The sequence below is a fragment of the Bos javanicus genome, chromosome 24 (assembly GCF_032452875.1).
Source record: "Bos javanicus breed banteng chromosome 24, ARS-OSU_banteng_1.0, whole genome shotgun sequence".
Lineage (NCBI taxonomy): Eukaryota > Metazoa > Chordata > Mammalia > Artiodactyla > Bovidae > Bos > Bos javanicus.
Window position 1 is genome coordinate 7583462 of NC_083891.1, and position 23224 is coordinate 7606685.

At 43.0% G+C, this 23224-nt stretch overlaps 1 protein-coding gene across 1 annotated transcript in view; it reads right to left on the reverse strand.

Moving 5' to 3' along the window:
- Nucleotides 1–23224, reverse strand: part of DOK6 (docking protein 6) — a 410764-nt gene that overhangs the window by 62668 nt on the left and 324872 nt on the right. Inside the window, exon 7 of the mRNA XM_061399555.1 lies at nucleotides 20979–21096. Within this exon, the coding sequence (XP_061255539.1) occupies nucleotides 20979–21096 (118 nt within the window). The remainder of the gene's footprint in view (nucleotides 1–20978; nucleotides 21097–23224) is intronic.

Consider the following 23224-nt stretch of genomic DNA (forward strand, 5'->3'; position numbering starts at 1 on the left):
AGTTTTTCTAAAACTCGTTAGCACTTCAGAGAAAACTGAAGTACAAGACAAGGTGTTGATCTTTAGAGATTTGAGGGTTGCAGACAGGGTCCTCTCCTGTTTAACCCGTGTCTACTGAGTGGGTTCAGGAAGACTGTGCCATTGGAGGGTTTCCTAGAAGTGCCAGTGACTCAGCACTTCCTTCAGAAACACTCTAACAGAGGCTCACAGACTTAGAGAACGAACTTCTGGTGGTTGGGGGAAAGGAAAGGATAGTTAGGGAGTTTGGGATGGACATGTACATACTGCTGTATTTAAAGTGGATCAGCAACAAGGCCCTACTGCATAGCATGGGGAACTCTGCTCAATGTTATGTGGCAGCCTGGATGGGAGGGGAGTTTGGGGGAGAATGGATACGTGTATATGTACAGCCGAGTCCCTTCACTGTGCACTTGAAACTGTCACAATGCTGTTTCTTGGCTATGCTCCAATACAAAATAAAAAGCTTAAAAAAATACTCTTACGGATGCTAATAAGTAAACAGGAACCAGGGTATGGATACCTTCAGAAGCAAGTGTAACTTTGAAGTTGAATGTATTTAAAATACACGTGGACAGAAAAGGGAGGAGACTAGAGATGAGTTATAACTTTTCAAGGTGAGACTAGAAAGATCCTTTGCTCCTCTGTTGGGCTGACTTGGGTTTCCCCAGACCCTGTAGGGACCCAGACTCCCTCGCCTCTGCTCATGGGACCGCCTTCTGCATAAGAGTTTGACAACAGGTTCTGAGTGATACTGGAATCACCTTTTTTATGGCCATTGTAGAACAGCCTAGGGTCCCACTACTGGCAGTGATGGAGGAATGGGCTGAATTTACTTCCTGATGGTGCTGTGCATGCTTAGTCGCCCAGTCGTGTCAGACTTTTATGACCCCGTGGACTGTAGCCCACTAGGCACCTCTGTCCATGGAGATTCTCTAAGCAAGAATGCTGGAGTGGGTTGCCGTGCCCTCCTCCAGGGGATCCTCCAAATCCAGGGATCGAACCCAGGTCTCCTGCTTTGTAGGCAGATTCTTTACCATCTGAGCTACAAGGGAAGCCCAAGAATACTGGAGTGGGTAGTCTTTCCCTTCTCCAGGGGATCTTCCCAACCCAGGAATCAAACCAGAGTCTCCTGTATTGCAGGAGGATTCTTTACCAGCTGAGCTACCAGGGAAGTCCACTTCCTGATTCAGTTCAGTTCAGTTCAGTCACTCAGTCGTGTCTGACTCTTTGTGACCCCATGAATTGCAGCACGCCAGGCCTCCCTGTCCATCACCAACTCCCAGAGTTTACTTAAACTCATGTCCATCGAGTTGGTGATGCCATCCAACCATCTCATCCTCTGTCATGCCCTTCTCCTCCTGCCCCCAATCCCTCCCAGCATCAGGGTCTTTTCCAATGAGTCAACTCTTTGCATGAGGTGGCCAAAGTACTGGAGTTTCAGCTTTAGCATCAGTCCTTCCAATGAACACCCAGGACTGATCTCCTTTAGGATGGACTGGTTGGATCTCCTTGGAGTCCAAGGGACCCTCAAGAGTCTTCTTCAACATCACAGTTCAAAAGCATCAATTCTTTGGCACTCAGCTTTCTTCACAGTCCAACTCTCATATCCATACATGACCACTGGAAAAACCATAGCCTTAGACTAGATGGACCTTTGTTGACAAAGTAATGTCTCTGCTATAAGCAACTAAAAAAGTAGATACAGTATATGAAACAACTGACTTTGGACAGTAGGTCACATGAGAATGTGACCCCAGACAGAAGTAGAACTCGTGAGGTCCGCATGCATCCTCCTCTTTGCACACAGATTCCCTGGCCTTTCTCATCGCCACATGGACAAGGGTAAGAGTGTGAATGGAGGCCCACAGCTCACTTCTAAATGTTCATGTGTTATAAATAAAGCCAGCACATTGTCAAAGCACAGATGCTGTAGCCCCTGATCTTGACAAATAAACATTATGACAAACCATGTGTATTGATCTTGCTGCGGAGAAGGCACCGCACTCCAGTACTATTGCCTGGAAAATCCCATGGACGGAGGAGCCTAGTAGGCTGCAGTCCGTGGGGTCGCTGAGGGTTGGACACAACTGAGCAACTTCACTTTCACTTTTCACTTTCATGCATTGGAGAAGGAAATGGCAACCCACTCCAGTGTTCTTGTCTAGAGAATCCCAGGGATGGGGGAGCCTGGTGGGCTGCTGTCTATGGGGTTGCACAGAGTCGGACACGACTGAAGTGACTTAGCAGCAGCAGCAGCAGCAGCTGGTTACAGTTATTTTGAGAAATTGGATCTCGGTAGTTTTCTAATTCGGTTGATTCATATGAAATTGCTTTGGGACTACAAAAATGGTCATCACGTGGCTCAACTTTGTATATATTAATATATGGTTTTTATATGAATAAATGTCTGCAAAGTATCAAAGTTTACTGATTTTAATGATTGAAATAATCCCAAGTACTTATTTATTTTTTTTAGCACAAGGAAACTAGATATAGTAAGGTAATGAAAATGGAAAATTTACAAACATGAAAATAGTGACAAACTCTTAAGGAGTGTGAGAATGAATAACAAGCTTGTTTTTTAAAATCATTTGTGACCTATTGTAGTATTTTCTTAAAAATAGGAATGGTTCAATAAAATAGAACTTGCTCTTTCCTCCTGGTGCAGCTTCTTCAGGGAGATGAATGAAGCTTTAGAAAATATTAAACACATGAAATTTCCAGATAGCTCTAGGTTTAAAAAATTTTTCTCTAGACATAGAGAGAAAAAGAGGAGCTCACTTCTTCAAAATGTCTATTCTTTATTTGGTCTCTATGTGCATTGATTCTATGCTCACATGCTCACTCATGTCTGACTCTTTGCAACCCCATGGACTGTAACCCGCCAGGCTCCTCTGTCCATGGATTCTCCAAGCAAGAATACTGGAGTAGCCATTTTCTTCTCCAAGAGATCTTCCCCACCCAGGGATTGAACCTGGGTCTCCTGCTTTGCAGGTGGATTGTTTACCAACACAGCCACCAGAGAGAAGCCATTCTCTCTATAATGTTTCCATTTTTTTCCCTTTGTAATTAAGATGCTTTATTAATTCTGGACCATAATAAAACAGCTACATTATTCTTTCTGATCTCTTATTCATCCTAAGCAAATTCCATATCACAAATGTGAATAATGGACTGTCCAATTTTGCAAAGAACTCCTTTTCTTTAATGAAATCTCTCTCTTCTGTTAGAAAACATGTTACTTTGGACTTTACAGGTGGTCTAGTGGAGAAGGCAATGGCACCCCACTCCAGTACTCTTGTCTGGAAAATCCCAGGACAGAGGAGCCTGGTAGGCTACAGTCCATGGGGTTTCGAAGAGTCGGACATGACTGAGAGACTTCACTTTCACTTTTCACTTTCATGCATTGGAGAAGGAAATGGCAACCCACTCCAGTGTTCTTGCCTGGAGAATCCCAGGGACGGGGGAGCCTGGTGAGCTGCCGTGTGTGGGGTCGCACAGAGTTGGACACGACTGAAGCGACTTAGTAGTAGTAGTAGTAGTAGTGGTTAAGAATCCACCTTCCAGTGCAGGGGGAAGGGGTTCGATCCCTGTTCAGGGAACTAAGATTTCACAGGCCATGGGGCAACTAAGCCTCAGTGCCGTAACTAGAGAAGCCCTTATACCACAACTAAGACCAACACAGTCAAACAAATAAATAAGAGAAAAAAGTAAAGCACGGGGGAGCATGGCTACCATGACCACCTCTTCTAACAGGTGGGGCCCGGTCACCTCTATAAAACAAGAAAGAAAAGAAAATATGTAATTTTAGTTGTTTACAACAAAGTTTTCTTTCAAAGGTAAATACCATGTCAAGGTAGTCATTTAGATGAAAAGGTCATTTTTACTTTGATAAGTTTGCTTTTGACGGAGGAAATGTCACCATCTTGGAAATTTATCTTCCAAACTATTTCCTTTTGTATAACTCAACATGATGATTTTAATCATACAAAATTCAACTAAAATGATCGTTATTGTATAATCCCATTGATTATCATGTTAAGTGTACTTTTTAGCCTAGCTTACCCATCTGTAGTGGAGACATTTATCTGCATAATATAAAAAATATCTATTTAGTTACACTGATAATGGAGTGTTTTTCATAATTTTACCAATATATATATAGGTATACAATATACCTATGTGTTACATAGGTAAAAACCTTTGTTATATATAGGTATCCTATATATCTATATATATATATAGGTATATTGCTGTGCTGTGCTTAGTCACTCAGTTGTGTCTGACTCTGTGACTCCATGGCCTGTAGATTGCCAGGCTCCTCTGTTCATGGGGATTCTCCAGGCAAGAATACTGGAGCGGGTTGCAGGCCCTCCTTCAGGGGGTCTTCCCAACCCAGAGATTGAACTGGAGTCTCCTGCATTGCAGGTGGATTCTTCACCAGTTGAGCTAACAGGGAAGCCCATAGGTATATTATATAGCTAAAAATCTATATTATAGTTTTGCCTTCTCTGCATAATCATAAGTTTAGATAAGTAAATCATAACATCACTAACATTTACTTCTGACCACATGCAATGTATCTCTGATTAGCACTGATAAAACTGAGCTAGTTTACTTCAAGTTAATAATAATTTTGCAAGTAAAAGTATCCTGTGAACAGACGGTGGGTGACAACTTCCATATTTTGTTCAAGAAATCTAGAGAAAGTCACAGGGGAAAACATCACAGTCAAGCTTACCCACCAAGACTATGTGCTTCACTCTTCTCTTGGAAAACACTTTTTTTTAATAGCACTAAAGAATGATTTCTCTCATTTAAGAGTGCAAATTATTTAAGTTAAGGAAAACAATCTTCTGACATCCTCTGAACATTCTAAAGAAAACAAGCAAATGAAGTTGGAATTTGGAAACTGTTCACAGAGTATTTGCTCTTGTTAGCCAAGTGCCTGCAGGTATAGCAGAGACACAGTGCACAGCATACTATTTCCAACAGATGGCCACCTGCCACTCTGTGAGCAGAGAAATCCACAGAAACCTCGCCAGGCTAAACTAAGGAATCCCACAGTGACCACATGTGACTCTACAGGAGACAGACCACGGATATCCACACCTTTGGGGCCAGTGAAAAACTAGCTGACCCCAAACACAGAACTTTCCCCATTCTATACGCTTTCAGAAATCTACAACGTGATTGCCTGGTTTTCACTTAAAGTCCTAGCCCTATTTTATAATTTGCCCTGATCATGGAGTCAGTTGTACAATGAACTCTCGTACACAGCAGGAGATATTGTGTACTGTTCTGTGTTGTATGCAAATAGGTTGTGTCTGCCCCAGTTTTTTATTCTATGTTAGTGACACATAACCTTCATTCCTAATTATAATTTTAGAATTACATATTTATGTTTAAATATATTAAGTAATATATTGATATTAAAATATAATATCATATATAGGATACTATATGTTATATTAACATATATTAATGTATTATAGTGTATTATGTTAATATATTATAATTAATATATTAATATGCTTCATATATTATTATTTATTCATATGTAAAGGTGGGCCCACACTTTTATGTCCTATTGTTTATACAATTATACAATCATTTATATAATTCAGATAAAAATAAGATATTTTCTTTTTCCAGTAATAGTACAGTAAACAAAATGCTTTGGCTTTGCAGGTGGCTCTAATGGTAAAGAACACACCTGCTAACGCAGGTAGACATAAGAGACGCGGGTTCAATCCCTGGGTTGGGAAGATCCCCTGAGGAGGGCACGGCAACCCACTCCAGTATTCTTGCTGGAGAACCCCATGGAGGGAGGAGCCCGACAGGTTGCAGTCCATAGGGCTGCACAGAGTCAGACATGACTGAAGTGACTTAGCATGCACGTAAGGCCTCACTATAGCTAGTGTGAAAGGGAAATGACTTAAAAATATTTCCCTGTGTAAGCAAAAGCTGATTCTATTACAAGTAGCAAACTTGGGTTGACTTGACTCCTATCATTAGCTGGGAGTAGTGGGCCCAGCTGCAGCTAGGGAGCTGGCCGACCACAAACAGGATGCTAACACTGGATTCAGATGATTTTTTTTACAAATGTGAAAATATGAAAAATATGTCAAATGTAGATTCACAAGACAGAAAAGGTCAGGTTCAGGTTTGAAGGACTTTGAAGGCAGAAGTTGCCGGGACACTAACATCATTTACCAGAAAGAAAACCAAGGAAGAACTTCCTAAATATGAAGTCAAGTGAATTATGGTACAACGGCAGGTTAAACACACACACACACACAGGGCGGGGAGATGGAGAGGGAAACCGAGCAGGACCCTGTAGGGCTCCTGGGCACAGACTCTGTGTCCCCTGTTTCTCGTTTGTTGAAAACAGACCCCAATCTCTTGACCTTCCCTGAGTATCAAAGGGCAGATGTGAACAGTTGCTAATCAGGGGAGGGAGAGGGTGCAGAGACAAGGAAGAGCAGTCAGGAAACAGCAGTGCCGCCTTGGGACAGGTCCCTGCTCTGCCTCAAGGGACACACATAACGGTATCTTCAAGCTCTTTATAGCACTAATGAGGGTGAAAGGGGAGAGGGAAACAGCTGGCTTAAAACTTAACATTCAAAAAACAAGGATCATGGCATCCAGTCCCATCACTTCATGGCAAGTAGATGGGGAAAGGGTGGAAAAAGTGTCAGACTTATTTTCTTGGGCTCCAAAATCACTGAAGACAGTGACTGTAGCCATGAAGTTAAGAGACGCTTGCTCCTTGGAAGAAAAGCTATGACAAACCTAGACAGTGTATTAAAAAGCAGAGACATTACTTTGCTGACAAAGGCCCATAAAATCACAAGATGGCAGAGTAGAAGGATGTGCGCTCATTTCTCAGGTGAGAACTCCAAAATTACAACTTGCTGCTGAAACCATCTACAGGAGATTGTTGGATACCACCAAAAAAAGATACCCCATGTCCAAGGGCAGAGGAGAAACCCCAGCAAGATGGTAGGAGGGGCGAAATCTCATTTAGAATCAAACACCATACCTGCCAGAGAAGTTCAGAGGGCTCAAACAAAACCTGCATGCACCAGGAGACCCCACAGAGACTGAGCCAGACCTGCCTTTGAGTGTTCGAGTGTCTCCTGCGTAGGCACAGGTCAGCAGTGGCCTGCTGCAGGGGCAGGGGCTCTGGGTGCAGCAGTCCTGGGTGTGGCATAACACCTCTTGGAGGAGGTCGCCAATAACCCCACAAAAGAGCCACCAGAACTTACACAGGACTTGGGGAAACAGACTCTTGGAGGGCACAAACAAAACCTTGTGCACACCAAGACCCAGGGAAAGGAGCAGGGACCGCACAGGAGACTGACCCAGACTTGCCTGTGAGTGTCCAGGAGTCTCCGGCAGAGGCCTGAGTTGGCAGTTTTGGCCCTCTGCAGGGTTGGGGGCATGTAGTGTAGCAGTACCTGCATGGGACCTTTTGAAGGAGGTCACCATTATCTTCATTACCTCCACCATAGTTTGGTCTCAGGTTAAACAGCAGGAAGGGCCACAGCCCTGCTCATCAGCAGAAAATCTGATTAAAGATTTACTGAGCATGGCCCCGCTCATCAGAACAAGACCCAGTTTCTCCTACAGGCAGTCTCTCCCATCAGGAAGCTTCCATAAGCCTCTTATCCTTATCCCTGTCAGAGAGAAGGCAGAATGAAAACCACAATCACAGAAACCTAACCAATCTGATCACATCGACCACAGCCTTGTCTAACTCAATGACTATGAGCCACGCCGTGTAGGGCCACCTAAGACGAACAGGACATGGTGGAGAGTTCTGACAAAATGTGGTCCACTGGAGAAGGGAATGGCAAACCACTTCAGTATTCTTGCCTTGAGAACCCCATGAACAGTATGAAAAGGCAAAAAGATAGGATACTGAAAGATGAACTCCCCAGGTCAGTAGGTGTCCAATATGCTACTGGAGAAGAGGGGAGAAATAACTCCAGAAAGAATGAAGAGACGGAACAAAAGCAACACCACCACCCAGTTGTGAATGTGACTGGGGATGGAAGTAAAGTCCTATGCTGTAAAGAACAATATTGCATAGGAACCTGGAATGTTAGGTCCATGAATCAAGGCAAATTGGAACTGGTCAAACAGGAGATGGCAAGAGTGAAGATCAACATTTTAGGAATCAGTGAAGTAAAATGGACTGGAATGGACGAATTTAACTCAGATGGCGATTATATCTACTACTGTGGGTAGGAATCCCTTAGAAGAAATGGAATAGCCATCATGGTCAACAAGAGTCCGAAATGCAGTACTTGGATGCAACCTCAAAAATGACAGAATTATCTCTTCATTTCCAAGGCAAACCATTCAGCATCACAGTAATCTAAGTCTATGCCCCAACCAGAAATGCTGAAGAAGCTGAAGTTGAACGGTTCTATGAAGACCTACAAGAACTTCTAGAACTAACACTAAAAGAAGATGTCCTTTTCATTACAGGGGATTGGTATGCAAAAGTAGGAAGTCAAGAGCTACATGGAGTAACAGGCAAGTTTGGCCTTGGAGTGCAAAATGAAGCAGGGCAAAGGCTAATAGAGTTTTGCCAAGAGAACTCACCAATCATAGCAAACACCCTCTTCCAACAACACAAGAGAAGATTTTACACATGGACATCACCAGATGGTCAATACCAAAATCAGATTGTTTATATTCTTTGCAGCCAAAGATGGAGAAGCTCTAAACAGTCAGCAAAAAGAAGACCAGAAGCTGACTGTGGGTCATATCATGAACTCCTTATTGCCAAATTCGACTTAAATTGAAGAAAGTAGGGAAAACCACTAGACAGTTCAGGTATGACCTAAATCAAATTACTTATGATTATACAGTGGAAGTGACAAATAGATTTGAGGGATTAGATCTGATAGAGTGCCTGAAGAACTATGGATGGAGGTTTGTGACGCTGTATAGGAGACAGTGATCAAGATCATCTCCAAGAAAAAGAAATGCAAAATGGTTGTGTGAGGAGGCCTCACAATGAGCTGAGAAAAGAAGAGAAGCAAAAGGCAAAGGAGAAAGGGAAAGATATACCCATTTGAATGCAGAGTTCAAAGAATAGCAAGGAAAGATAAGAAAGCCTTCCTCAATGATCAATGCCAAGAAATAGAGGAAAACAATAGAATGGGAAAGTCTAGAGATCTCTTCAAGAAAATTAGAGATACCAAGGGAACATTTCATGCAAAGATGGGCCCAATAAAGAAATTGTATGGACCTAACTGAAGCAGAAGATTTAAGAGGTGGCAAGAATATATACAAGAACTATACAAAAAAGATCTTTATGACTCAGATAACCTCGAAGGTGTGATCATGCACCTTGAGCCAGACTTGAATGCGAAGTCAAATGGACCTTAGGAAGCATCACTACCAACAAAATTAGTGGAGGTGATGGAATTCCAGTTGAGCTATTTCAAATCCTAAAAGATAATGCTGTGAAAGTGCTACACTCAATATGCCAGCAAATTTGGAAAACTCAGCAGTGGCCATGGAATGGAAAAGTTCAGTCTTCTTTCCAATCCCAAAGAAAGGCAATGCCAAATGTTCAAACTACTGCACAATTGCACTCATCTCACACGCTAGCAAAGTAATGCTCAAAATTCTCCAAGCCAGGCTTCAACAATATGTGAACCATGAACTTACTTCCAGATGTTCAAGCTAGATTTAGAAAAGGCAGAGTAACCAGAGATCAAATTGCCAACATCCGTTGAATCATTGAAAAAGCATCCAGAAAAACATCTATTTCTGCTTTATTGACTATGCCAAAGCCTTTGACTGTGTGGATCACAACAGACTGTGGAAAATATTTAGAGATGGGATTACCAGACCATCTTACCTGACTTCTGAGAAATCTGTATGCAGGTTAAGAACCAGCAGTTAGAACTGGACATGGAACAACAGACTGGTTTCAGATCGGGAAAGGAGTACGTCAAGGCTGTACACTGTCACCCTGTTTATTTAACTTATATGCAGAGTACATCATGTAAAATGCTGGGCTGGATGAAGCGCAAGGTGGAATCAAGATTGCCAGGAAAAATATCAGTAATCTCAGATATGCAGATGACACCACCCTTATGGAAGAAAGCAAAGAGGCACTAAAAAGCCTCTTGATGAAACTGAAAGAGGAGAGTGAAAAAGTTGGCTTAAAACTCAACATTCAGAAAACTAAGATCATGGCATCCAGTCTCATCACTTCATGGCAAATAGATGGGGAAACAATGGAAACAGTGAGAGACTATTTTTGGGGGCTCCAAAATCACTGTAGATGGTGACTGCAGCCATGAAATTAAAAGGCATTTGCTCCTTGGAAGAAAAATTATGCCAAACTAGACAGCATATTAAAAAGTAGAGACATTACTTTGCTGACAAAAGCCCATCTAGTCAAAGCTACGGTTTTTCCAGTAGTCATGTCTGGATGTGAGAATTGGACTATATAGAAACCTGAGCACAGAAGAATTGATGCTTTTGAACTGTGGTGCTGGAGAAGACTCTTGAGGGTCCCTTGGACTGCAAGGAGATCCAACCAGTCCATCCTATAGGAAATCAGTCCAGAATATTCATTGGAAGGACTAATGCTGAAGCTGAAACTCTAATCCTTTGGCCACCTGATGCAAAGAACTGACTCATTGGAAAAGACCCTGATTCTGGGAAAGACTGAAGGCAGGAGAAGGGGACAACAGAGGATGAGATGGTTGGATGGCATCACTGACTCGATGGACATGAGTGTGAGCAAGCTCCGGGAGTTGGTGATGAACAGGGAAGCCTGGTGTGTTGCAGTCCATGGGGTGCAAAGAGTTGGAGATGACTGAGCGACTGGACTGAACTGAACTGATGGTTTTCAGTAGTCATGTATGGATGTGAGAGTTGGTCCATAAAGAAGATTGAGCACCAAAGAATTGACGCTTCTGAACTGTGGTATTGGAGAAGACTCTTGAGAGCCTTGGACAGCAAGAAGATCAAACCAGTCAATCCTAAAGTTAATCAACCCTGAATATTCACTGCAGGGACTGACACTGAAGCTCCAGTACTTTGGCCACCTGATGTGAAGAGCTGACTCATTGGAAAAGACCTTGATGCTGGGAATGACTGAGAACAGAAGGAGAAGGGGTGCCAGAGATGAGATGGTTAGACATCATCACTGACTCAGTGGACATGAGGTTGAGCAAACTCTGGGACACAGTGAACGGCAGGGAAGACTGGCGTGCTGCAGTCCATGGTGGGCACAAAGAGTCAGACGTGACTTAGTGACTGAAAACAAGAACAACAACAAAACTTATGCAACCACAGTTTAAAGTTTTAAAATACTGGATGTTTGCAGTTTGAAGTAGTAAACTTTGAATTAGCATCTATTATTTATAGAGCAGTGGGGAAAGTGCCAGAACTTTACTGAAGGCCAAATTCCAGCTTAAATTTATATTAACTCTGCAGTATAATTTTAACATCCATTGAGGAGGGCATGGAACTCACTCCAGTGTTCTTGCCTGGAGAATCCCCCGGACAGAGCCTGGTGGGCTACAGTCATTACGGTTGCACAGAGTCGAACATGACTGAAGTGACTTAGCATGCACGCATAATTTTAATGATGTGAATTTCCTGATGTTTCTTATTTTTTCTTATTACCCAATCATTATCAAGTCTCCAGATGTCATGTTGTCTGGCAGACAAAAGAAAACAAGGGGGGAGGGGATACTTGAAAAACAAGTATTAATGTTAAATCTAGAATTAGGGGTGGGGTACATTTAGTTGAAGGGTAAGAGGTAGAGATGAGGTTAAAAAAAACAGAACAGAAAACAGAATCAGGAAGAAAAATACAAGTGAACTGTTTTTCCTCTCAAGATTCTTCTATGTCATTTCTGGTTTGTGAGGCATAGCTTAATAGGTACATTTTCAAGGGAAGTGATAAACAGTGGACAGCAATGAGCCAAATGGTCCTGTGTGTGTGTAGACGTGTGTGTGTGTGTGTGTGTGTGCGTGTGTGTGTACATGTTTGAGCATATGCACCCAAATCCATGACAGAGACAGCTGACCTTCTGTCATGGTTGTGTTAACCTTTCCTTGAGCTAATATTATGTACCAATTTTATTCCCTACAGAATAAAATGGAATATATTTTTTCCATAAAAGTTTGATCAATATAGAACTACATGTGTTACCTATTATGTTTTAGAATATTTCACGGTGGAAGCTTGATGGAGGAAAATCAAGTAGAGAGATCAAGTTTCAGGTTTAATTCAAGTCTGAAACTAAAGTTTCAATTCCAGGTTTGAATTAGAGAGTGAAGCAGTCTGTTTGAATAAGGCCCTTGCTAGATCATCCCAATCCAATATACTATCTGGAAGCTCTGCGCCTTTTAGTAACTACTTTTTATACCTAATAGACCAGGATTAAGTGGCTGACTGTTGTATTTCACACTGAGTTATATTCCGATTTCACTGTGCTAGACTTAATTAACTAAATCTTGCCTTTCACCTGTGGTCCAGCCAATAGAATGTACCCCGTGATGAACCCAACTTGGTAATAATGGGATCAAGCAAAGCTGGTCTACCTGGGGAGAGAGGCTGTGCCTGGGGCAGGAACCAAGTGCTCAGAGAGGTTCTCAGGAGACTGGACGGGTGAATCATCAAGAATGGATCTTGGGTAGGAGGGTGGGCTGTGGTGGGTTCACCTCTTCGTCACCGAGCTAGATAAAGTCCTTCAGGAGTTTTTAACTCCCCAGCCTGGAAAACAGAGTTCTGTTTTCCTCAGGCTACATGGACTGTGTGATGCAAACTTGGGAGGAGTGTCACCTCCTTAGAGGGTAAGAGCTGGTTTATACTGACGAGGGAAAGAAAAAACCAATGAAGACTTAAGTCTGACTTTGTCCCTTTTCCTCTTGCATCAAAAACTTAGGGTTAGGTTAGAGTTAGATTTAGTTTTTCTCAAATTTCAGAAGCTGAAAATGTATTTCTTTTTTTAATTTTTAATTTTACCTTCTTTTTAAAAATTTTTTCTCTAATTGGAGGATAACTGCTTTACAATGTTTTGTTGGTTTCTTCTGTGTGACAGCGTGAATCAGCCATAAGTATACATATATCCTCTCCCTCTTGAGCCTCCCACTCCCGGAATACTATTACTTAAAGCTAGATTTTTATAATGTCCTTAGAACAAAACAGAATTCTTCATGCATAGTGGAAATTCTATAATAACATTTTAAAGTAAAAAAGTGGAATAAACTGGAGTAGGATAGCATGCTTCTCTTTGGGAAAGAAACTTCTTAGCGTGAATTTAATTTACTTCAATATATTGACAACTGTTAACGACTAGGGAACCTTTACACCTCATGTGGACAATCTCATTTAAGCACCGTAATAAGGCACTATTATCCTTGGTTTAGAGATGAAGACAGTGACGCTTAGAAAGATTAAGTAAATGGCCCCAAGACACACAACTTAGCTCTGGTAAATATTCAAACTCCGATTAACTTAGCTTCCAAACTCAAGATTGTAGCTTCTGCAGGTAGAGCCTCTTCATCATGACTGAGCCCCCTTTGGTGGCGCCATGGGGATAAAAAGAAAAAAAAATCAAACTTGCTACCTCACAACCAAGTGGAAGAAGCAGGTTTGTAAACAAATGCATTGATGTATGAAAGTTAGACCTAAACGTCTGGGAGCCTGGAAGAGCGAGTGATGGGCTGCGCATGCAGTGAGGACAGTTCACTCTGGGACTATTTGGAGCATTTTCATCTGATGTCTATTTTGGGGGTGCAGATCCCCAACAGGCCCTTCCCTGGACTCACCCTTCGCAAGGTAAGGCCATGCGGCAGGTGTTCATGTGCTGCACTCAGTTGTGTCCGATTCTTTGCGACCCCGTGGACTGCAGCCCACCAGGCTCCTCTGTCCATGGGATTCTCCGGGCAAGAATACTGAGTGGGTTGCTGTTTCCTCCTCCAGGGGAAGCTTCCTGACTTGGGGATCGAACCCACATCTCTTACATGGGCAAGCAGATTCTTGACCGCTGAGCCATAGGGGAAGCCCAACATAAATGTCCACATAGATGAAAACTGATGATTCTAAAAACTGGCTCTTGTTTGTGGTAGAATCTCCAAAGCCAGGCTCGGGCCCTAGGGAAGACGTGTGATGTATTTGGCTGCCCTGGACCCAGCGTGACTGACTCACCTGACAACGTGCAGATCACATTCTGGGAAGACAGAACGTGGCTCAGGCAAGTTCCTTTCTACCACTGGTGCAGATGTCTCTGTGTGTTTTACTTGCTGCAGGAGGCTTTCATTAACTTTGCAATTTGGAAAACATCATATCATGAAAATTTAAACAGAAGACCTCGATGGAAGCAATTTAAAAACCACGCGAACTCGAAATTGAATGGGCAGTAAAGGAGGACAGAGGGTCAGAGTCGATGAAGAGTAAGTAAATCCCTTGATTTACCTCCCTCGTCTCGGCCAGAACTCTATTTACTGTCTTCCGAAGGTTATCTCTAATTCTAATTGCCTGTTTGCATCCTGTCCTTCGGAGGAATTGGCGCCGCGGATGCCCTTTCGGCGAACATAAACTGCCTTTCTGTAACCAGGTGCGCTGCTGTGCTGACACTGGAGGTCTGGAGCTAATTACAGACTGGGGGCGGGCGGGGGCAGGGGGGACGCCATTCAGCACTGGCACGTGAGTATTAATCAGTGTTAATGAAAGCAGGACTCCAAAGTTATCACCTCTACAAATGGCACCTCCAATGGTCCTTAATTCAAAGAGCAAAGCTGTTCAGACTGTTCAAAAATGAGTCCCAGTCTATCTCATAAAAACTGGTGCAAAAAAAGGAGTTATTAAATGTATCAGGGAACGAACGTTGACGGGTAACACTGAGTCCCCTAAGCCGGCGCATGGGGCTCATTTCGGGCCCATATTCTCGAGGCCCCTTCCATCACTGTGGCGTGTGGGAGAACTCACCCCGGAAGGCAGCAGCAGGTGGAGACAGAAACCTGGCTACCAGGGACAGGAGCCTCAGCATCTCCTGGCGCCTCCGGGGCCACCTAAGTGAGGACCAGCAGCTGCGAGCATGGGTGTCCAGTGAAAATGGCAGTCCTGAAGCAAGCAGCAGACATGCCAACTGCTCAGGCAGGCAACCTGACTGCAGGACAAGGGCTGAGAACTGTCCTCGGAGAGCAGTATTTATACCAGCCAGCCCAATAGCTTTTCAAATGCATCTTCTATGGCAACCCGCTCCTGTATTCTTGCCTGGAGAATCCCATGAACAGAGGACCCTGGCAGGCTGCAGTCCGTGGGGCCGCAAATAGTTGGATATAACCGAGCGACTAACACTACTACTACTAAGTTTAAAGTGGGAACACTTTTAATAAGAGGTGTAAGTAAAGATGACATCAGCTTCATGTCTGATGCAAACTTAATTCCTCCCAGAATCTACTTTAAATTTGTACTTATGGCAAGTTTCTTTGTTAAATGCTGCATTGTATGTTAAATGCTGCTGCTTTTTTGTTAAATGCAGCATTTCACCATTGACCTACAGGTTTCAGACTTTCCCCAAAGCTCTGTGCTCCAGAGCTCTGAGTGATGAAAGCCCCAAACCATTTGACATTCTCTGGGCGTCTCTGGTGGCTCAGATGGTAAAGAAACTGCCTGCAAGGCAGCAGACCCGGGTTCAAACCCTGGGCCAGGAAAATCCCTTGGAGAAGGGAATGGCAACCCACTCCAGTATTCTTGCCTGGAGAATCCCACAGACAGAAGAGCCTGGTGGGCTATAGTCCACGGGATCACAAAGAGTCAGATACGACTAAAGCAACTGACTCTGCTCCATAATCTGTTGTGTACGTAAGTAGAATGGTGATTAAAAGTCATGTTGATATATGGCAAAAACCATCACAATATTGTAAATAATAGAGTAAGGGAAACTCTGACCCCCTTATTGGAAGCAGCTTCCTTGTCCCTTTTGTTTGTTCATCCCTGTTTTCCTTAGACTTTAATCATAAAGACTAGATTGTTAGGCAACATTTAATGTAGCTCCTGATTTCTGCTTTCCTAAATATATACCTTAGGGCTTCCCAGGTGGGCAGTGGTAAAGAATTCATCTGCTAATACAGGAAACTATGGTTTGATCCCTGGGTTAGGAAGATCCCCTGGAGAAGAAATTGGCAACCCACTCTAGAATTCTTGCCTGGAAAATTCCATGGACAGAGGAGTCCATGGGGGCTAGAATCCATGGGGTCACAAAGAGTAGGACACGACTGAGCACACACACACGAGTGTACACTTAATCTAGCCTGTTCATTCCTTTCCTAGATTAGAAGGAATAATTAAGTAGTTAAAGAAGCTAGGTCTCTACCCTTAGCTTCTTCTCCTTTGCAAATCTGCAGGCCGGCTCTACTGGCAAGACAGCATCCCAAGGATGATGGGGAGAAGTCAGCAGGCCTGTAGGCAAGAGAAAATGATGAATAATCTGACCTCCTGCCTCGATGATTAACTGAGATTGTTCCCCCTCTTTTCCCTTTAAAAGCTGTCATGGCTGAGCAGAATCTTGAGTTGTTTTCCAGACATGAGGCCACCATCTCCCCAGAGCACCAGCTTTTCTGAATAAAGTTCTTCTTTACCGAATTTTTCTCCTCGATTTACTGGCTGTTGAGTCGTGAGCAGCTGAACCTGTGCTCGCTTACATTATGGACTTTTTTTTTCTTTTCCTCCCTCCCTTTCTTATTGCTCCTCTGAGTGTTTCTCATCTTTCCAACACATTTTCCGCTGAAGGCCTTAGAACTAAAATCACAGTTCTGATATGAGTGAAACAAATGGTATGTTTTAAGCCTTCATTTTTAACCAAGAGTTCTTGAGACTAGAAAGAGCATCATGAGAAGGTGTTGTGACATAAATGTTTTTCATAAATGCAGAAGTTAGAGACATAGAAAAACTACCTTCTAATAAGAATCAATCATCCTGATTGCCCACTAAAAATAGAGAAAAGTCTTTATTAACACCCTCTGCAGGAAGGGGAGTCAGAACCCATCACAGCCGTTTAGGGGCAGAGATTTTCAACAGAAGCAGCCTTGGACTTAGCTACTTAAAGCTGAATTATTCTGTTTGTCAATTTTTTTTTTTTTTTGACTCCAGAGAGCAGTCCAACAGGAGAGCCGTAAGAGCCCACTCTTTCTGAGTGCCTAGTGGGAGATCTGGAAGATTATATTGCACCTCTTTTCCAGACATTAGCGTAAACACAGGATGTCAGTATTGATATGTCAATCTTTTAAGTCTATCTTGCCTCTATGGTTATAGAGTAGATGACAGAAATGAATACAGTAAAACCAAAGAGAGTGCAGTTTTGAGGGTGACAGGCAGCTGAAGTTATAGGTAAGTCCTGTAGAGAATGGATTTGTTTTCACCAGGATTTTTTTTCCCACTTCCAGTACATGTGCTGTTTATTAATGAATTCCAATCTATTAAACTTTAAGCATATTAACTTTCTCCCTGTTACCTTCTGAATGAAAGCCTGACGAATTTAATTCATGTTGACCTCAGCTTCACACTGAGAACGCTAACAGTATGGTGGAAAGGTTCTAATGATATTTTTATTCCTCAATGATGTGTCACCCACCAGTGCCAGAGGTGTCCTCTGACTCTGGACGGTCAGTGATGACAGCTGCTTGACTACGTTCCCCTCCTTGTAAAGAGGTGGTACCACTTTAAGGAGCACTAGTGAGGAGTGAGATGCCAAAAACCACACTTGTATATGTAGTTTAGTGGGATGAAGCGGTGATGAGATTGTTTCTATTTTCCTTCTCTCTCTTTTTAAACAACACTTTAGTTGGTAAAGCATCTGCCTGCACTTTAGGAGACCTCGGTTCAATTCCTGGGTTGGGAAGATCCACTGGAGAAGAGATAGGCTACTCACTCCAGTATTCTTGGGCTTCCCTGGTGGCTCAGCTAGTAAAGAATCCACCTGTAATGCAGGAGACCTGGGTTCGTTCTCTGGGTTGGAAAGATCTCCTGGAGAAGGGCATGACAACCCACTCCAGCACTCCAGTATTCTGGCCTGGAGAATTCCATGGGCTGTATATGGGGTCACAAAGAGTCGGACGCAACTGAGCAACTTTTTTCACTTTTACTTTATTTGGGCTTCCCAGCTGGTGCAGCAGTAAAGAATCTGCCTGCCAATACAGGAGATGCAAGAGACATGGGTTCGATACCTGGGTCAGGAAGATCCACTTCCTGGGATGGTGGATGAGAAGGAAATGGCAACTCATTCCACAATATTTTTGCCTGGAAAACTCCATGGACAGAGAAGCCTGGTGGGTTACAGTCCATGATGTTGCAGAGTTGGACACAACTGAACACACAGGCAAGAGGTATGCAACACAAAAATAAATGCCCAGCAGAGTGAACTGTACTCTGCATTGAATGCATTCTATAGTTATCTGATTTACAGTAATTACCTTCATCAATGCATTTTTTTTTTTTTTTGTTAGCCACAAACAACAACCAGAGAAGAATGTGACATTGAGAGTGAAGGAGTTCAGAATGAGCCTCTCCAAAACGTGCCACTTTGGCAAGTGGATTATTTTGAGCCAAAGACAATCAAGGCCCAGAAGACTCAGGAAGAGTTTTTAACCTCCCGCTTAATTGCCTAAAAGAATCCAGACTGAGTGCCTGGCTCAGATGCAGAGCTGTTACCAGAGATAACTTTTATCAGAAGGACCAATCTGTGTGGCAGAGCAAACATCTAATTACCAAACACCTGCTGTTCTTGTCGCCTGTGTCCTGCCACCCGCCTCTGCCCTTGGAAGCCCTAGGCCCTGTCCCTTCCCTTAGCTTAGAACACCGTATAAGCCTCAGCCACCATTCTTGGCTTTGGGTCTCATGGGAATCCCTAATGTATACCATTACATTTATTTTTCTCCTGTTAATTTCACATCAATTTAATTATTAGACCAGCCAAAGAACCCTGAAGGGTAGAAAGTACATTTTTTCCTCCCCAACACAATCATCTAAATAGATCATAACTAATAAAGCATTTGAAACCCTTAACTGGAAATATTAGTGAGATAAATCATAGAGTATCTAATCACTTATTGATTCTGTTTTATTGTGTAAATCACCGCTGTCCTCCAACAAGTCTCATTGCAATGTTTTCAGCAATTTAACTGCCTTTTGGTATTTTTTGTTGGGCGCTTATGACATTATTTTGGAAGTTATCCACCTAAATCTTAATACTACCGTCAGAGAAAAGTTTTCTATGTTACCATGAAAACCACATTCTTTTATTTGTTGGAATTATAGACCAAAACCTTGTTAGAACCCAAAGTTATCAGTAGAGTTGTTCCAACCCATTTCCAACTTATTTGTAGTAGTATTTCTACAACTTATTTGTAGTAGCTTAGAAATTTAATTGTTTTTATTTTCTTTGAATATTCCATACTTTTAGCTTTCTTCTATTGAATATTTACAGATATATGATTACATTTAAATAAAAATAACTTTATATTAAAAGCATATTTTCTAGTTATTTCTAACCACAGGAACAAGCAAGATGGATTTTACAAGATCACAACTCTGGCAATTTAAGTGTGTAGTGCTGGCATTTCTGGAGGGAACCAACGGAATGAGAAGCATGTCTTCTCTGATTCATGAACTGTCAAAGCAGTTTCCCCTCCCTTTCCCAGTCCTCTAATCCTTATCCTATTAAAGATCTTCTCATACAAATAAATAATACAAAAAATAATCACGACCTGTTAAATACAGTAGTCAAGTTGGTGGTAAGACAGTTCATTGAAAATATCAAATGCAATTATCTTCCATAAATGACTAAAATGGTTCTGCTTTTTCCTGCAGAATGTATCATTCATCCCCACTCATTGAATCTCATTATCCTAGGTTTGAAACTCTGGCAAGCAAATATTGCTTAAAAAATAACACTATTTCAGGTTGCTTGCTACCATTTTTTTTCCTTTCAAAACATTTAGTGTTGTTAATATGAGCAAAAGTTAATGCATAAAAAGAAGAATATTCTGAGTGCCTAATTACGCTGAAGGTTATAACGGTCATTCCTTCACCTGATATTTACTGGGTAGCTCCTACATTCAAGCCTCTTGTGCTCAAAAAAAAGGTTTGTCTGATGAGAGTTTTCAGTTGTGTATGTTTGGTTTTGTTTTAAGCCTTATTTTCCCTAGTTCCCGCTTCCTCCTGTCTTGGTCAGTTATTAGTTTCTTGCAGCTGAATATTTTATTTGAAGGATAAGTTTAATGCATTAAAGACAGAAGGGAAGAAACAGGAAGAGAATCGTGGAAGCAGAGCTCTGCTGTTATTGATTAAATACCTTCTGTTATTTATTATTATACTGTTATAATTATAAAAAATATATTTATTAATACACTGTTAATCTGATTCATCTGCTAAGCCATGTCTATGCAGTAAGTCAACCATTTACCATTAGGAAAAATACAGAAGCAACGGACTTACGCTCCTCTCCTCCTGCCCTGCTCCCTCCCAAATGGTTTCCATGTCAAGGATTCGGCTAAACCTTAAAACTATGAGAGTTCATGGAGCATTTCATGACGGAGCCAGTAGTCAGCCTCCTGAACAGAGAGTCAACCTTCTTATGGCAAAAAGATGCTAAGAGGGAAACCCTTTGTAAGACTCAGCAGGAAACAGATCCTGCTAGTAGCCACTTTTAGCTTCTGACAATGTTTTGTATCATTTTTTCAGTCCAACTCCTTCGCCAAAGCGGCTCCTCGGCCATTGGTTAGCTTTGGGATAATTTTTACCGTGAGTCTATGAAATAATAACTTTAGAAAAGCCACGGTAAGTCTCAGAGCTCCCACTGTGGCTGGGGACAGCAGATAAATGGAAATGGAGGAGAAGCAAGCAGGGCAAATACAAAGCAAACTGCGTGGCTCCTGGTTTCACCCCCAGGAAGCCCACTTGCCTTGCAAACTGTAGATTTCTCCAACGCTGCTCTGCCGGGTGATGTGGTGCCAGTAGGCGCTGCGAGGAAGAGAGATCGATTTGGATAACGTCATGGGTTCCGTCAAGCTTGTCTGAAGCTAAAAGAAAAAGAAACTGTGTCTCAGGCTTTACTTAAAATATTCAATTGAAATCGGCTCTTGAAAAAGTTCAGGGTTAAATATGAGTGACATATAATAGACTCTGTTACAGGTTCCTGCATAACATGCTGTTTCAAGATATCACTTTTGCGGGGTGGTGGGGGGAGGGGCTGCGCTGGGCGGGCTTGAAGGATCTTAGTTCCCTGACCGGGGATTGAATCTGGGGCCACCGCAGTGAAAACGCTGAGTCCTAACCACTGGATCGCCAGAGAAGTCCCAAGATCATCATTTTTAAGTAAGGAAAGTCGTGACTTAAAAAAAGATGAAATGAACACTTGTAAACAATTAATCTCATTAATTCAGAAAGGAATGAAAAGATGAAAGACCGATTCCAAGAATTCAAGGAGCTTACAGTCTGTCAGGAACGCGGGTGAAGAACCACAGTGGTGATCCATTCTATTCCACCAGACAAGTTTATCTGCATTTCTATAAGCAAGAACTACCTGCATGACTATCAGCGCTCTACAGTTTACTGGACTGTAAAATAACTCAACAAATGGAGGTGCAACCCCTGTCAGAAACAGATGCCCAAAATAGCGGCAAACGCAAGACAGCATTTCCTTCTCACCCGTTTGAGTGTCTGTTGGGCTGCACCCCCAGAGCTATTCTAGGCTGAAGAAAGAGCCCGGAGTCAGAGACATCAGTGGTTTAAAGGCCACGGTCCCCAACCTTTTTGGCACCAGGACCAATTTCCTGGAAGAGAATTTTCCCACAGATGGGGTGGGGCGGATGGTTTGGGGATGGTTCAAATACATTTATTGTGCACTTTATTTCTATAGTTATTACAACAGCTCCATCTCAGAGCATCAGGCATTTGATCCCAGAGGTTGGGGGGCCCTGGTTTAATGGATGGGGAAGCTCACATGCTGGAAGCAAGGTCCTGGAGCGAGGCCCCACCGTGTGTGGTGAACACAGCAGCAGTGTTTGCTGGGGAGGGGGCGGAGGTCGCCAGTTACAGTGGGATGGATGTCAGGAGGGCTCGTTAGTTACCAGGGCAACCAGCAGAGGCTCCAGAGGCTTCTTAGCACCCCTTTGATTAGAGCAAGCACGGGGTGGGGGGGGGCCGCTGGGGGGAGTGTCCCAGTTGACTCTAGTGGTAAAGAACCCATCTGCCAAGGCAGGAGACTCAGGTTCCATCCCTGGGTTGGGAAGATTCCCTGGAGGGCATGGTAACCCATTCCAGTATTCTTCCCTGGTGAATTTCCACCCTCCATAGGGTCACAAAGGGTCGGACAAAACTGAAGTGACTTAGCACGGGGCCTGGGGCAAGTGCTTAGGCAGGTCAGTTATGCGAGCAGGTTGTAGGTGAAGCAGACACCAGCCAGGCAGGGGACGGACAGAGAGCAAGAGGACAGCCATGCTGAGGGGCCTGACCACACAGCACTGTACATTGTTCCTGACACCCGCTCCCAGCCTCACCTGATGGCTCCTTCCTCAAACAGACCAAAAAGTGCTTTCCCTGAGAAGTTCTGTGATACAAGGGTGGTGCATGCCTGGGTGCTCAGTTGCTTCAGTCGTATCTGACTCTTTGTGACCCCATGGACTGTAGCCCGCCAGGCTCCTCTGTCCATGTGATTCTCCAGGCAAGAATACTGGAGTGGGTTGCCCTGCCCTCCTCAAAGGGGTGGTATCTTTTCTTATTTGAAAGATAAACTTCAGGTTAGCAACAGAGATCCACACAACATCACATCAGGTGATGCTCAGACACATGATTATTTCAAAGAGAATGATACTTTATATTGCATTTTTAAGAAGAAATTCATTGTTATTGATTCACAGTATTTTCTTTAGAAGTCCTAGAAATGGTTTTGTTTGGCCTTGGCGCACATTTCTCTGATGTAATCTGAGCCAATGTGCACTTTCTGACAATGGGTGATCCTCTAATTAATAACACGGCACATGTCCCCTTTATTTAGTGACTGACTCCTGGCAAAACTGGGAGTCATAAGGTCACCTTGGAGTCTCATTTGCTCGCTGGTGGGGGACCCTGCCCCATGCGGCTCGTATGTCTGCATCCAGAGTTGCTGCCCTTCCGAGAAGGTGCCGTCCAGGGTCCCTGATATGATGT